The following is a 16,617-nucleotide window of genomic DNA, read 5'->3' as shown; positions in this document are numbered from 1 at the left end:
TATTAGGCTTTGTTGAGTAATAAATTAACATATTCATCACATCATGCATTGCAGGAAGCATGCCAAACGTTTGAAAGTTCCTCATTATTGGTAATCCACATACTGACAGGTTGGGTATAGGTAAAGGTAGACAGATTTCTGCAGAAGAATTATTAGGTGAACTATACAATGAGGTAATGCTGTTACTGCCAACACTATGAATCTATCAAATGGTAATTGGATGCACGTGTTAGCAGCAGTAAAAAGTCACTGTCCAGTTATCCACCTTACATGGGAATCTACTCTGAGTGTCTTCTTTGATTTATTGTTCCAATTAGAACACAATGTTCAAAGAAAGAACACTAGTGGCCTTATTTAAAGGCAAAGAACCTTGACAACCATTATTTTGTGGGTGACCTGGTAGATATTATAACCATCTCTATTAATAAAAAAATCTGTTAAAATTTAATATTATATTCTATATAATATTAAAATTTTGTATTCATCAATTCAGTATCAGATGTAACTGATGGATCCTAAGATTCAACTATATTTCCTTCTTCTGACTTTGAAGACACACCTTTATATTATTCTTTGTTGTACCCATTGACTGTTAGAGGTAAAAGGCACTTTGGGAGAAAATGTGCTAATATTAGAAAGTCGATATTTTAAATCTGAAAAAAAAAAGTTTAAAAAATTGTCAAGTCGTAAATATAGAAGATCTCAAGTAATTATATACCTTGTAAGGTTAAGATACATCTGTATAAAGGACTTGAAACAAAATGAAGGTTGTTATATCTCTAAACTGTTAGAAAACTATATGAAAATGCGTGAACAGGGATCTATATTCCATCCCACTGTAAAGCTACAAGAGGTTTTTAACTTCTTCAAGGGAAATGCTAATATTTTACTTACTTATATAAAGCAAACCTCAACTATTAATGTTGACAAATGTTGGAACAGTCATAGTAAAACTGCCATCTGAATAACTACTCGTTACAAAGTTCAGAGAATTAATGTTAAAATAGATTAAAATCACTTTGAATACGCATATATTCTCTTCCTTTGGAAGGATAATAAATATCATTTGCACCATAATTTTTGGTAAGCATATGGACATTAAGGGTTGGAAAAGATGTAGATAGATATCCATAGGCAGCTCATAAATGTGAGGAACGCTGGCTCCATTTTAAATGAGCTGTCAACCCTTTTCCCAACATTTTAGTTTGTGGAAAGGTAGACATTTGGATAATAAATGGGGTTTCCCTCTGAACATTAAAGTAATTGTATAGGAATTTAAAGAATCTATTCATGTTCTTTGTGAGCTATTTAATTTCTAAGGAAACATACTAATAGAATAAGAGTTTATGTTATAAGCTGTTAGTGACAATGTAGAAGAAAATGTACAGACAATAGACTTTGATTTAGTAGGACCCTTCTTTTTTTTAAAAAAAAAAAGGTGCTTAAATACCATTTTGGAGACATACACTTTTAAAGAACGGTCTGTACCTTCATGTACCAGGTTACTGGCATTCCCAAGACCTAGAGTGTGATGTCTAGATTCTCCTCCTCCAATATCAGCATGTTATTCCAGCCAACTGGCTTGTTGAGTTCTTCTAGGAGGTGGTTATAAATCAGGTTTATGAAGAGGGAACTCTTCAATTGTGCATTTTAATGGATTTATGATAAAGCCATCAAAGTGGCGGGTCCACATGGTGTAAATGCGGTGAAGGTAACAGAGCGGTGTCATGTAAACTAAATACAGTGCCTTCCACCTTCATAAATCCTCTCTGTTGATGAGTCAATGCTTCTGGTTATAAATTTTTCAAGCAAATTCTAGAAAGGACCACAATTGTAAATAAGACACCAGCGGAAGCCACAAATTGCCCATAGGACTCTCCCACACAAACTCTGGAGTGTTCATTAGGAGACAATACTGTAGTTTCTTCTTCCCCCAACAACTGTTTTTTTTAAATCCTTCAATAATAAACTGAATTCCCAATTAAAGACTAATAATTCAATCCTTTATTGCTATGTTCAGCATTACAATCTATGACTTTTATGTGGCAAAACATTGTTTTGATTTACAGATTTATTTTACAGCCTTACTACCTCTAGCTTTAGGTCTCTATAATGTCACTTTTTGTAGAGTCATGTGTTAGAAGTTCCTGCAACAGCCTAAGCTCCCGTAGGTATTTACAATCAAATTATTTTATTGCACATGGGAACAGTTAAGCATTTGGCCCTCAGCTGTAAACAATTATTATATACAATGACATTCATGGATTTTCTTAAATAGTCATGTATTCCTAATGACCTCTGTTAACATAAGTGAGATTGATGTATGTGTACCTTGTGTGTGTCCATGAGCAATTATATTTCCAAACATAATATCAAGAGAGAGCCCTGACCTGGATGAGATGCTGATATAGTCTGATACCATGTGGCCATCTGCACCGATTATCTCTATTGTTTTCTTTTCTTCCCACGGTCGTTTTACTTCTTTTCCAGTTAAGACTGAAATCTCTTAGTGTTCACAGCAAAAGGCAACATGAGTTTTAAATGACTTGTTTTTTAGGACATTAATGGTGTCTTGGTCTAATACACTGTTGTTCTTGTTCACATTAGCAGAGAGCTACATCATACAAGGAGAGATAACCAGATAAGGTCAGATTTGCAATATGCTTTTGTCATTTTCCAGCTGAGTGATTGGAAAGTTTACTTTTTCCAACCTTAATTTTTGTATTTTAAAATGTATATAGTTTTATCAAAGCTATGCGACTATTATGAGTACTCAGTTGGATACATATTTAAAGAGATGGATTGTGTGCTCTATATTCCTTGTCTCTCATACTCTTTTCTCAAAAAGGCCCATAAGCATGGGACCCTGTATTGGGAACATCCATTTAGCTGTCTTTCGTTTGGGGGATACATTTTCCTTCCACTAGATTCTTCTTTTCTTCAAGTGACAGCCATGGGAGAAGCTCACAGCTGTTTTACTCATGTCCAGAAATAAGTCAATCAGTCCCATTTGCAAGGGGACCTAACAGCTGTATCCAGCCTTTCCAGGAGGTCAGAACCAGAGCTGAGTGGTAATGTTTCAAGGGCAAAGCTCTAGATGTAAGGAATGATAAAACAAAACCTAAATGAGCCTGCACATATCCAGTGACAGATATACCATAGCTAGTCTCAATTATTCAAGCTTCCTCAGTCTTCCAGCAGAAGAAACATAATTCACCCCTACTCTCTTGACTCTACTCCCACATAATAGCAAAGAGCAAAGAAAACCCACACCCCTGCGCCACCCCCCCCCCCCCCCCCCTTCTAAAGAAAAAAGCTTTAGTAATCACTCAAATTGAGAAGAGTTTCTTCAACACATGTCGCACTTTCAGATCTATTCTAAACAGGGTGTTAGCCTTTCAGGATGAAGTTAAAAAAATCATTTTGCAATAGTTATGAGTGAGTTCCTTTCTTCCCTTTTGTTGGCATTTGGTTGGGAATGAGCCAGTGAAACAGCTATTTAATTACCCAAGGCATAACAAACATATAACCCCTTAGGTAAGCTGTGAGGGTATTCCAGCAGCAATAACAACAGGGTCAAACATAACAAAGAAAATAAGTCTTCAAATAAGCAAATCTCAACAGAACATCTTTGTGTATTGAGACTAATTAATACCTTGTTTAGGAAAATGGTCCCAAAATGTGGCTTTTGGATAAGGAACTGGCACTCTTCAGAGGCTAGAGATCCTAATATTTAACAGGCTACTATTTGGTGGGCTGACTGGATGGTTACCCTGTGGGTGTGGCAAATGTTTCTTATGCCATTAGGCAACATTTAAACAGTATCTAAATGATACCATGTATTTCAGCTGAATCAGTCCAGCTGGAAATGATAGCTGTATTCTGATTACTGGGCCACATGTGAAATTAAGGCCTTTTCAATCTGTATTTTTCACTCACTATGTTTTGATACACATGTTCTTGGAAAGCTTAAATTAGTTATGGTTTGACAATATTTAGCAATATAACCACCCCTTCCCTTTTAAACCATTAATTAAGACAGTCTTCTCATATATTTAGCTTTTAATTTCAAAAGAGCCTATTAGTAATTACCATATTTTATCCCACAAAAGAGATAATGTCTATTTTTTAATGTTAGGATAGAAATTTGCTGTACTTGTTTATGCAATAAAAGTTGCATAATTTTCTCATTTGGGATAGTTCATATTGTAAAAATAAAACTCAATGTGTTCCCTGGGAATCATTACTAAGTAGTTCATGGCACAGGGATCATTATTTTACAAAATAGTCATCTGAGTATCATAAACTAAAATATCTGCAGGTTGATCATTACATCACATTAAAAAAAAAAACCTACTTAAAATGGAGTAACAGCAAAATCGAGTTATTATCAAAATGTTAAAAAGAAGAAAATAAGCCCAAGGTTCAAACTCAGACATTTTGTTCAATTTCTTCATGTTTTCCATAAGAACTAAAGAAATTCAGCCCATGGGAATTCAAGAAGAGAAAACGCTGCAGCCCAGTGTGGAGGGAGGTAGGTTCTTCCTTTAACTGGGCACCACCATTGGGTTTTATTTTAGAGGTAGGCAAAAATATTAAATGAGGATCAGCAAACCATAAAGGTGCTCTCTAGGACAATGTCTATAGCACTCAAGTGGTAAGAGACTTTTAAGGAAAAGAAATACTCATTAATAAGACACTATTTCAGCTACTTTCTCAGCACCAGAATGAAATATATTCATATATGTAATAAGGTATTTAATATTTCCAATACTAAACCTAAAATAGATTACTTCACATGCTTCTGCGGAGGTATTGCTTATAAACATATTGCTAATTTTAATGAAGAACTAAGATGAAAGCAGCTGAAGACACACAAAAGTTAATGTTGGATGTTTGTGAATCCCCCAAGAAGAAAACTTAAGTCTTCCTTCATGTAATCTTTATTGAAAAATAAAATGTTCAATTCCAGTCAGTTACCATTTTCATCAGTACCTGATATACTCTGAGTTAAAAAAAAAAAATTCTGAAATGTGTGAGTCACACATTTCAGTGTGCTAGCCAGTGTATGTTTGGAATTCCCAAAGAACTAATGCAAAACGTTCCCCTTGAAAGGTGACTTGGAATTTACCAAAGAGAAAAAGCCAAGCAAGCGGTCATTAAAGATGTTTAAATGTCATTGTCTACTGTCTTCAGTGTGCCATTACATAGCTTTGGGAATCCCTTCAAATAACAACCAATAGAGGACGAATAAGTCTCAGCACATGAAAGTAACCAGGAAAGGGAGCCAACAGAATAATCTGGCTTGCCTGGGTTGGTTCAAGAATAGACATGGTATCCACCTCTTCCCTCCTCATTCTTCCTCCCCTTATTCACCCCCCATACCCCACCCCCACACACACAAGACAGGACGATGGAAAGAAAGACCAGAGAGAAAGGAAGAAGGAGAGAAAAAGATACAAGGATCCCCTGCAGAATGTGTGCTGGGGAGACAAACCGCGCCCTATGGGATGGAGCCTTGGAAACAGGCTTAGGCTTTTACTTTGAAAATAAAAGAATGACAATGAAATTTGTGTGAGGTCTGTGTGACTCCAGTCCCAGATGTTTACAATGCTGTAGTACTATGCCTCTGCAATATGAGAGGTTTCAGAAGAAACAGTCCACAAGACACCACAAAGCAGAGCGCATATGCTATTGACAATGTAGACATGAGCGTCATGTTACCAAGAGAGCAGGCAGGCAGGAGACAAACAGCATCGGTACTGCCTGACTAACTTCATGGACTGCCATCACTCAAACCAAACGGAGGGACCCAAAAGGAGGAAAATAAGTCAAAACTTGGAAAAAACAAAAAACAAAACAAAACAAAACCCAAAACTCTTTCGGCTTCTATCTAGAAGTGGTGGGGCAAAAAAATGGGGGCTGGAAGACAGTGGAAGTGACTCTTCTTCCTTAAACTTCCCATAAAGCCCCTATAATTGACAGTGGATAATTATTTTCAGCTTTAGGAGCCGGTCCCAAAACTCTTAAGATTGCCAGTGAAAAGAAACAAAATGTGTTTACTTGATCCATTTCCAGAAGGGAGGGAAAGGAGACCTTTGGATGAGATGGCGTGTTGCGGGGGGAGGGGGTATTGGAGACAGAGTGGAGCATCTCCTAGAAGCAACAACTCTGGGGCATCGGGAGTGGTCCTGTGAGTGACAAGCTAGAGAAACGGAGAATAGGGTGGCAAGGGATGTGGAGGAAGCTTGTATGGTGGAAGGACGCGTGCCGCACAATGTATGCTCGGGAGGGGGCTGATTTAGTGTGAAAGTATTCCACTTCATCATTTTACAGGGGTTGGGGACATAAATATTTAGCTGGCCACATCTGGAACAGATTCTGCACCCCCCCCCCGTCCCCGCGTGGGGTGGGGGTGGATAATTGGAAAGAGAGGAGCACGCATTTGTTACTTACTGTACGGACAGTTTTCCTTCTTGGTACCGCTGACCTTTCCATTCTTCTCAATCTTGAGAAAGTACTTGGTGAAGGAGAACAGCTTTCTCCAGCGGACATCTCCTTGGAGGTGATTGTAGCTCCGCACATGCCTCCCCGCACTGGAAGGAGAGGACAAGGAGGAGGAGGAGGAGGAGGAAGAAGAGGAGGAGGAAGACGAGTTGGTGGCCTCCGGTGACACCATGTCCTGACCAGGAGCTTGGCAGGTGACAGGGACGGAAGACACCAAGAAGAGCAACATGAAGCAACAACAACGGCTCGGCAGGTGGGGAAAGGCTGAGGCACAATGTGTCAGTATCCATTTCCACATTGTACTGAAACTCTCGGCACTGGAAATTGTCTCATCAGAAGGAACATACTGGAAGGGTAAGACCTGGTGCGAGGCAAAGAGACAGCTGGAGGTGGTGGCTACTGGTTAGCTCCCTCCGGGTACGGATCTGGCCAGAAGCGAATACACCAACATCCATAACTCCTCGAAAGGGCCGGCTGCCTGTCCTCGCTCCGTTCTCAGATCCGCTGTGTCTCTCCGGTCTGCGGGTGAACACTGGACGTGGGTGGCCGCAGCAGTAGGAACTGGTGGTGTCGGTCACCAGCGCTCTCCGCTCCCCACCCCGGGAGTTACTTTGTTCTCTTCTTCACTCCTTTCTTCACCATGTTAGATGCAAAAGAGGTCTGAAAAACAGATGACAGCCCGGTGAACAAAACCCAAAGTGGGTGGGGTGGGGGTGCGGGAAGACATCTGCGCCCCTCTGCGGTTGGCACCTTCTGGTCCTTCTCTGCAGAGTCCCAGCCTGCTGGCCACTTAAAAAGTGTGTCTCTTTGGAGTTGTCAGAACTGGAGGCAGTTGCCCAGGCGCTGTTGTTTCCTTCTCCTTCTTCCTTTCTCTTTTTGGTGGTGCCTGTTGATGAAAAGTCTCCCGAAAGCCACTTCTTGTTTGGGGGGCGGCTGGCGGCTGGCGGCTGGTGTTTTGTTTGGCTCTACCCTCCACCTCCAAGTCCCTTGGAAAGCCGCTTGTAAACAGGTTGAAGCCTGGAGTCTAAATGTCAGTGCTTTTCAGCCAGAGGTGGGCTCTAACTCTGCTGGTCAAACCTCATTTGCAGGGGTGGAGAAGGCGGGGGAGGGGGTCAAACGGCGGTGGGACATCTGAAACCCTAAGCTGCTGGGAACGCCAGGGAAAAGGGAGGGGGGAAGGGGCCGAGGGAGGCGCGCGGGGAGTGGGGGGGCGCCTGGGCGCGAGGAGTGTGCGATGCCTTTGCTCTGAGCTGGGGGCTGTGGGTCCCTTCCTCGCTGCCTCTGTGGGCGCAGCCGCCCCGCAGCCTGCAGCTCCAGCTAATTGCTGCTCCAGCGTCCTGTGCTAGCAGCGCTGGCCACCAGCGCGAGCTGTCCGCACGCATTCCGAATTTTGCTGCCCTCCGGCGGGAACCACTCCCCTCGCGGGAACCCCTTGCTCATTTGTTTTCCAGTGTAGTTTTCTTTTTCTTTCTTTCTCCCCTCCCACCCCACCGCGCACCCCACCCCGGGCCGTGAAAATAGAGTTTGGAGCCTGGCTTTTGTGTGTGTGTATGCGATTCTCCCCTCCAGGTCCCAGAAGCAGGGAAAAGGACTAGGGAGAGAGCAGTAGGGGATGCTCAGGGCAAACTCTCCCCAACAGTAGATTATAAACTGATAGGAGCTAGAGAAAAGGGAGACATAATAAGCTGCTTCGTTTCCTCCTCTCCTGCCAGCTTCCAAGGAGGTCTCGGGTTTTAATGAATCATTGATTTCTCGCTTCCGTTGCTGAAGTAAAAAGTTCACACTTTGGCCCTCTCTGTCTTTTTAAGCTCAGGGAGATTTATCGTCACCCTTAAACATTGCCTCTCTCTTGGCGTAAATGAAATCAGGGACCCAAGTTACTGATTTCTAATTGCTAACACGAGTCCTTTACAGAATCAGGCACGGACTTCAAAGCCTATGCACTTTCCTGCGATCGCAGATTTTATCACAAAGTTTGACCAAATCCCCTGCTGCCTGTTTTCTTCTCTACTCATTTCCTTTGCATTTTACCATAAAGAGGAGCACCTCCCAACTTCACATTTAATGTTTAAAGGGCTCTATTTTACAATGCAGCTTCACTACCTACAAATCTTCCACTCACACTCTAGTACACACCAACCCCCAACTCTACCGAGGCTCACACAACCCAGCTCTCAACCCAGATGCAGACAGAAGTCAGTCCAAGACCAGGAAACTGTTGCCCAGAATCAGAAGGTTCACACACAGAAGGAAACACTATGATAAGCCATTCCTACCTGAGTGTGATACAGTTCCAAGCCCCAGAGGATCACTTCTTTAAGAAAATATCTAAACTAGGGAAGGACTGCCTGGAAGGAATGCATGAACATATATTACTCTGTTCCAAGAGGCAGTTGGACATCTGTGTTCTGTCTAAGCAAAACAAATTGTCAATACCTTACAGCTTTCCACTTAGGAAAGTGGCCGTATCACATGGTTCAAACTAATAGGCTGCATAAGATGCAGACATTTCAAGGGGAACCTGAGAGTTAGACAACAATGATTCAGAAAGAATTTACAAAAGGAGCTTGCACACACAAGCCAGAAACACAGGCGTGAGCACACGGTCATGAGCATTCGGCTTCAGTCATCATTTGGGACCTGGAGAAGGAAAATTAAAATTTAAAAGTTCTAGAGATGGGCGTTGTTAATGATTGGCCAAATACATTTTAGTGACTTGATGAGTGTCTTGAATGTATGCTCTTATATTTTCCTGTGTGTTTAGTGCCTTCAAAATGGAACTATTTAATACCAGAATCAGGGTTTTAATTGCATTATTTATAACTCACTGCAATGTTTATTCAAAAGATTTCAACAATGTGACGAACATCACAGCAGATTTCTAACTTTAATATAATTAACTGATTTCTGTAGCTATTAATTGAAAAGTTAAGCAAATAAAGAGCATGCGTCAAAGAAGTCTTGCTTCTTTAATTAAAGTATGGATATTGAAAAATGAGCCCACAGTGCTAATTTCAATTTCTGATTTCACAGCTTTATACCTGAACAGACAAATGTGTGAAAGACTAGATAATTTCTAAGGGATTTAAGTTTCATCCTCATAGAAAAAAGAATTCAAATGTTTGAATTGACAACTAATTGAAACTACATTTAAAAAATATTTGATGGAACCATACAATAAAGATTCTTTTGTGAAAAATTATGAAACACAGGAAGTAATTAGTTTGGGGTTTCTTTACACTGGGCACCAATACTATTGATGCCAACTTGAGTGGTGGTTGTTTTTTTTTTTTTTTATTTTTAATTCACACCAGACACTCATTCAACCCAATATACCTCTCCTTCTCTCTCTCCTACACACACACACACACACACACACACACACATTATCTTTCTGTTCCAGTAGAAGCTATTCAGACCTTCTAGCTAAAAGTTTTACTTGAATTCTATCTAAAATGAGGAGAAAGTCATTCTCAAAACTGTCCTGTGAAAACCTGCCTGCAGAAGGTGTAGTGTTTGAGAATTCTGGAGTTCCTTCACCTCTCCTCTGCTGAGCATTGATGACAGGGGAGCATTTACTAAACTGCCCAAAGGAGAAGCTGACATGGCTTTTTAGATTGTATCTCATTCTTCTTTGTACTGCCTTTCTTTTACAGCACAGTAGAACCCCTAAGTCCCCCACCACTTTGTATTGTAAAGTCACCTCTCAACTTAGCCCCAGAAAGCCTGAGAAAAGTTCCACAGGAGAGATGCACTATTTAACGGAATCCAATCTCTCCCAATAGATTTGAATCACTAACATAAATGTATGAATGTAGATTATATCTCTGTAATGAGGCCTGAATCATTCTCAGTTACTTCAAAGGACTGAAATTCTACCTTCCTTTTTTTTTAGCTGCAATAATCAGGTCTTAATGGGTTCCTTTATTAATTGTTTCTCTGCTCAGATTGAAAGGACGGTACAAGCCTCAGATTAGAGTGGTACCTGCTTTTCTAAAGGGCTGCCTGTCTCTTTCATCCGATCTTTGGCAGGCATGCTCTGTTTCTATGGGCTAAGCATATCCAGTGATATTAGACTCAATCTTTATTGAAAGAAAGGGAGGTAAACTTTTGTTAAATGTGATGACTTGAAAAATTACAGACCTTTAAAGGCAAGATCGTGAGAAGAAAGCATTAGAGAGTTGGAAACTGTGGCACTTCCATGTTAAGGAGGCACCACGAGGACCCTTTCCCAGACTCTTCGGTCACTATTCTCCTTGAGCAGTTTACATCTGAAACATGTATTTCCTAGATTCTTTATGTCGCTCAGCACTGTCTGTGGTTCAGTGACAAGATGTGTCTTCTGTTATGTGAGATGTTATTGGCAGTGTCAGTAAGCTGCTTCAAATAATGCTAAATCAGGTCAAAAGTCAGCCGGGCTATTTGACAGTTACGACATGTGCAGGCCTGTCATGCAGCCCTTAGGAGCATGAGACTGTTTTCCTATTTGCATATAGGAAATGCTAGTAGGAAGGCTCCCCTCCCCACCCGTGCTGCTTGTTTCCTCCAACTTTACAGCTAGAAATGATGGCCACATCCAATGATGTTTGAGCAAGTACAGACTTAATAGTTTACAATTATTGATTTCAAAGTAAGAGCTTCAAGTGGAATTAAAAAAAAAAAACAAACAAACATTTTTACCTTATACAAATAGGAGTGCAGTGCTTAAAAGCTGGTAGGAAGCATGGCCAGAGGGGTTGATCATCCCTCATTGAAATGAACAAGAACAGAAGGGCTTTAGAATTCAGATCTGTTGAAGTTTTTAAACATTGGCATATACACTGAGAGGTGGCTTCCAGGCTGAATATAAGTCAAGGAGTGAAATTCACATTTCAATTGTATTTCGTACATGGAGTCTAAAGGTACATTCATTTCATATTTTAGGGAACTGGGGAAGTGGCTCAGCGTCTAACAGCACTTGTCATGTAAGCACGAGGACCCGAGTTTGACTCCCTGGAACCTACACCCACAGGAAAAGACAAACATTGCTCTGGACACCTGCAATCCTGATGCTGTGGCTGTAGAAAAAGGAGCCTCACTGAGGCTTGCTGGCCAAGGGAATCAGGTAGAGAGAGTATGAGACAACAGCACAAAGTCCTTCCCCGGCCTACCTACAGCTCCCTCTACACTTACATATCCACAGCCCACTCACATAGTCAGACACAAGCACAGGCATACCAGATATATTTATTTATTTATTTTAGTTGTGGGCCTGCTTTGATTGCAACATAGACTTTGAGGCCAGACGTGGAATTTTCCTTTGGTGATGTCATGATGACTCTCACAAAGTCCGGATGATTGAAATATCTGTGTGGACTTTTGGTTTCTGAAGTAAAGATGGTCAGCCTGAAACTAAATTACAACTCTTGTATTTTGTAGACTGATTGAAGTCACTCCGTGATAGATTAGTTAGCAGTGAAAGCAACAGGCCTTCCAGGTGACCCTAGGTTTCGCCACACCCACCTACCTGTTTTTCTTCCTCCTCTCTGTTTTTCCCCTTATCGTCCCCTACTCACTCTAATATGTCTGAGTTGCCCGAATGGAAGAGATAAGAAAGCTTAGAAGGCTTTAGTTATGGAAAACCAGCATATCTTTGTTGCAATTGATTAGCCAGAGAAAAGCAACAAAATGGCTTAGTGTTGAATTATTAACTATCAGTTGATTAGACAAAATTAGTGTTTTCGTGGTTTGGGTAGAGCAGACTCTTGAATGAAATGAACACATTTAAAAGTAACTTATACTACACATTATCAGGATATTCACAAACTATTTGGAATTTAATAAGCATTTTTAAGTTGCTTCCCCAAGCAATTGATATCATTTAGAAAAGCAATCTATTAATTTGAGTCAATTCTCTGTGCCATCATGTTAAATTTTCCTGAAACAATATGGTACTTTAAAGCATAGACATTTATATAACCATTTTTTTTTAAGTTTGAAACTAAGGTGAATGCTCTGTCCTCTTATTTTCAAAGATCCAATGATCTCCTATTGAAAGTGAAATAAGGCTAAGATAGAAACATAAAGAATCTTTTGTAAGAAAAATATCTATATTGGAATGTTTGAAATGTACTCACACTAAATCAGCACAGTTCCAGAAAGCTGAAACCAAACACAGTGAACTTATTTTCATAAAGCTGCTGTTCGTCCCCTGCCTGCTTCTGGCAGACAGAGCCTTTCCCTGACAAAGTTGTGAAGTCTCCGAAGAGCTGTGTTTGGTGCCTCTAGCTGCCTCTGTGCAGTTCTGTGTCTCCTGCCAAGCCAAGCCCTCCAGTTTCTTAGTTGTGTGACATTTGTCGATGTTTTGTTTGGAAATTACAATATTTTCCTTCTAATTTTGGTTCTTTGGCATCTTTACAGAGTGGTCATTTTTTTTTCATGTTTTCTTCTTCTTTTTTTTTTTATTCAAGTGATGTTTATTTGAGGATCTACTCTTGCTAGTTGTCCATTGTCAATATTTTGGGTCTAATGAAGATAGGGCAGTTTAACTCTTAAAGAGTATGCATGCATGTATACATGGGTGAACCTATGACTTCTGTCTTTGTCATTAGGGATAGGAAAGTTAGGGTTGTCTCAGACCTAGAAAGCATTTAAAGAGATTTCAATCCTGACAATGATTTATATTGTTTTTCTCTTCAAAAGAGCTAAGGGAAACTGTGGCTTCTGCTCACTGGCTTCATGAAGGATAAAGGTTTGGTCATCTCTTCTGTGGTTAGGTTATGGCACAACCCTTTGCTCTAGACTTCTCCTATAGGCTTAGGATGTAAAAAAAAAAAAAAAAAATCTCTGCCAGCCAACCCTGATGTTCTCTCTTTTGTTTCTTCTTCCAGAATCGTGGATGGATAGTATATATGTTGTAAATGATTATGTTAACTATTTTTCTGATAAAAATTCCCTAGCCCATCTGCTGTACTTTCTAATTTTGGTGAGATTTATTCATCATTCTTTATTTATTTGTGTTGCATGAGAATGCATCTTCCTTGAATATACATGTGTGCAGGAACCAATGAAGGTCAGGATAGTATGCTCTGGAAATGGAGTTACAGGCAGTTATGAGTGGCCTGTAAGAGGGCTGAAAATGGAACTGAACCTTCTGTAAGAGTAATAGGTGTTCTGAACCACTGAGCCACCTCTCCAGTCCCATGTGCCTACTATTAAAACATACATATTATCAAATTCAATTTGACCTAGTACCCATTCTAAATTGGCCAAGTTTTCCCCTATTCAATAGAATCTGTAACAGAAAAAAAATGTGCACTCTGTGAATTAGTGATAATCAAACAGTTCTTGTGTTGCAGCAAATGCAATCCTGTTATGTTCAGTTTTCTTGGATTATCCCTGGGAATCCATTTTCTTCTCTTCTCTTCCCTTGTCTGCCCAGCTCTGGGCTAACATCTGTACCTCTTTAGTGTTCCTCAGACAGGTGACTTGCATTCAGCTTTGTCAGTGGGTAGACAAGCACACACACAGGAAAGCTCACAGTATTTCTTCCTATATTTGTTTTCTTTTGTTTCAGTGTTGTGATTCCGACAGGACAGGAGGTGCATCCTTCCAGATTTACACACCTTCTCTTCAGAGGACTCCTCCTCAAGACCTCCAGCAATTCCTGGAGTCCCTAGGATGCTATTCCCTTCTCTTGCTATCCCAAGCTCCAGGAGTTGTACGGTTACTCTTCATTTCTGGCTTGTCAGGATCATCCTTTGAGGTTCCTTCCATTGTGCTACATCTCTGTGAGTAAACTAAACTCCGTTTGAAGGTCTCTTCCTGTGAATTGTCTGAGATAACTTTTGTCTTTGTTAGGACAGAGCAGACTGTAGAGTGGAATACACATCTTCCACAGACGGTAATCAGTCTGTGATAATGGGTTTTTGTGTTTATACGAGATTATAAGGAAACTCAATTTAACACAAAGCCCATTGTAAAACATCTAGTGTTTGCTTGGGGATGTGCTGAATTCTTTGTAGAGAAAGATAATGATACTTAACATTTGCCCTACTCAAATACATAGGACGGACAACTATTTCAAGATGGAGAAATAGTCACATCTAAATTTCAAGGATAGGCATAAAGCTGTTCCACATGGAGAAATTTCAAGGTGTAGATAATTGCTGTTGGTCATTGTCCTTTTAAGAATTCCACAAGCCATTGGCTTCTGTAGAAATTGCTACAACTCAGAGCAGACAAGTCTTCTCATTTGAGCTTTCACTTTATGTTCCTAGGCAAAGATTCAACTGCAAGCTGTAGGCTTGAAAAGACAGGACTTCCTGTTGTCCTTCAGCCCCTACTTAACAGGTTAAACAAAGGTGGGTCTGGGAAAGGTGCATGCATTGTTTTAGGCAATCAACTTGGTGACAATATTCTTTGTGTCTTCCAGATAAGCAAAGACAGAATTCACTTCCAGGATAGCAGAAGGTCTTTCTGGGCTCTGAAGCAGTCAGGAAGGAAGGTCTTGAGCATGTGAGGATTGGACACTTCCCGTGGTTTGCTGCCACCAGTTCGGAAGATCATCCTTTGGAAGATCATCCTTTGTGACTGAGAATGTACTAAAATCATCTCTAAATTGGAGAGTATCTTCATGAGTCCCTTGAATCCCAACCAAGTCCAGCAATTCAAAATTGTGCATTTTACAAACCATTTCTGAAGAATCTTCAAAGTGGTTCCTTGTTGCCCTCACCACCAGGAAAAAAATTATTGTTTTACATTCCTGCTGAAGTTCGCAGAGGTGTGGATAGCCTGAGAGTAAATTTTTTTTATAAATCCTGGCTTGTATGTTCCCATTGCAATTAGTGAGGATTAGGATGCTAGACTAGATTTCTGTTGGTAGAGGGAAAGTAACCTTAGTTCCTTTGGCTAATTTGTGAGAAAGAAGCACTCTTGACTTTAACCAATGAAATCATGTCCATTTGTAAATGGATTAGTGAAGAATTTGCCTAGCTGCTTTTTCCCCTTCCTACTTCAACTATACTTGTTATAGGTTTAAAAAAATGCGTGAGAACTATTTTATTCGTATTTTTCATATTAAAAAGTTATTGTCGGAATTCCTCTTATTCCAGTTATCAATACACTAATGTGCACACACAGCCACCAAAAAACACATACAATCTTTTAATGATATCTAGTTAGACAACAAGTCTTGCTCTGAGTCCTGTAAATATGTGGGCTTTTAAATCTGGATCTGATGGCATTGCTCTGTAATTCCAGTTGATAGGAATAGACTAAGGCTTATGTAGCCTTCATAAGAAGTTTAAAGTCAGCCTGTGAAAGTTAACAAGATCCTGTCTCAATTATATATATGATAAATGGATAAATATATCCAGTGACAGAGTGTATGCCTAGCATGGACAAGACCCTAGGTTCAACCTCTGGCATTGCACAAAGCAAACAAACCCACAAATAGAAAGCAGGATGAAGGTATAGGTCAAGGATAGAACATTTACCTAGCATGCGCAAGGCCCTGATTTAACCTTTATAACATGAATTCCTAAATGGTCTTAATAAAACAAAAACAAAAACAAAACACAAAACAAAACACAAAACAAAACAAACAAACAAACAAACAAACAAACAAAAAAGAGCCAGATATCAGGGTAAATACTGAAAGATCAGAGAGACAAAGGAACAATCCACTGCAGCATCTCACCTCTAGGACTCCTTAGCCTGAAAAGCCTCAGCCCATAGACCTCCAGCTGAATGAGCTTCCTCAGCCAAAAAGGCTTCAGTCAAAAAAGCCTCTAGCTGAAAGAGACGTTTCTGTTGAAAAGCCTTTAGTTTCTGTTTCCTCACAGCTTATCTATCTTTCTCTGCCCAGCCATCACTTCCTGGAATTAAAGGCATGTGTGCTTCCCAGTACTGGGATTCAAGGTGTGTGCCACCACTGCTTGGCTCTGTTTCTTGCCTAGACTGAATCAATCTCATGCATTCGAGGGCAGCTTTGAACTCATAGATAACCAGACAGATCTCTGCCTCCCAAGTGCTAGGATTAAAGGTGTGTCTATCACTTCCTGGCAGCTATGTTTAATCTTGTGGCTTACTCTGTTCTCTGATCTTCAGGCAAATTTTATTAGGGTATAC

General features: G+C 40.3%; 1 protein-coding gene across 1 annotated transcript in view; it reads right to left on the bottom strand.

Moving 5' to 3' along the window:
• The window catches only part of Fgf10 (fibroblast growth factor 10), a 74,080-nt gene extending 66,790 nt beyond the window's left edge, over positions 1–7,290 (bottom strand). Inside the window, exon 1 of the mRNA XM_036207326.1 lies at positions 6,457–7,290. Coding sequence (XP_036063219.1) covers positions 6,457–6,805 — 349 coding nt within the window. The 5' untranslated portion in view covers positions 6,806–7,290. The remainder of the gene's footprint in view (positions 1–6,456) is intronic.
• Positions 7,291–16,617: the final 9,327 nt, after the last annotated feature.

Source organism: Onychomys torridus, chromosome 15, assembly GCF_903995425.1.
Source record: "Onychomys torridus chromosome 15, mOncTor1.1, whole genome shotgun sequence".
In the NCBI taxonomy this organism is placed as follows: Eukaryota; Metazoa; Chordata; class Mammalia; order Rodentia; family Cricetidae; genus Onychomys; species Onychomys torridus.
Note: the sequence above shows the minus strand (reverse complement) of the source record. Positions and strands in the feature narration are given on the sequence as shown.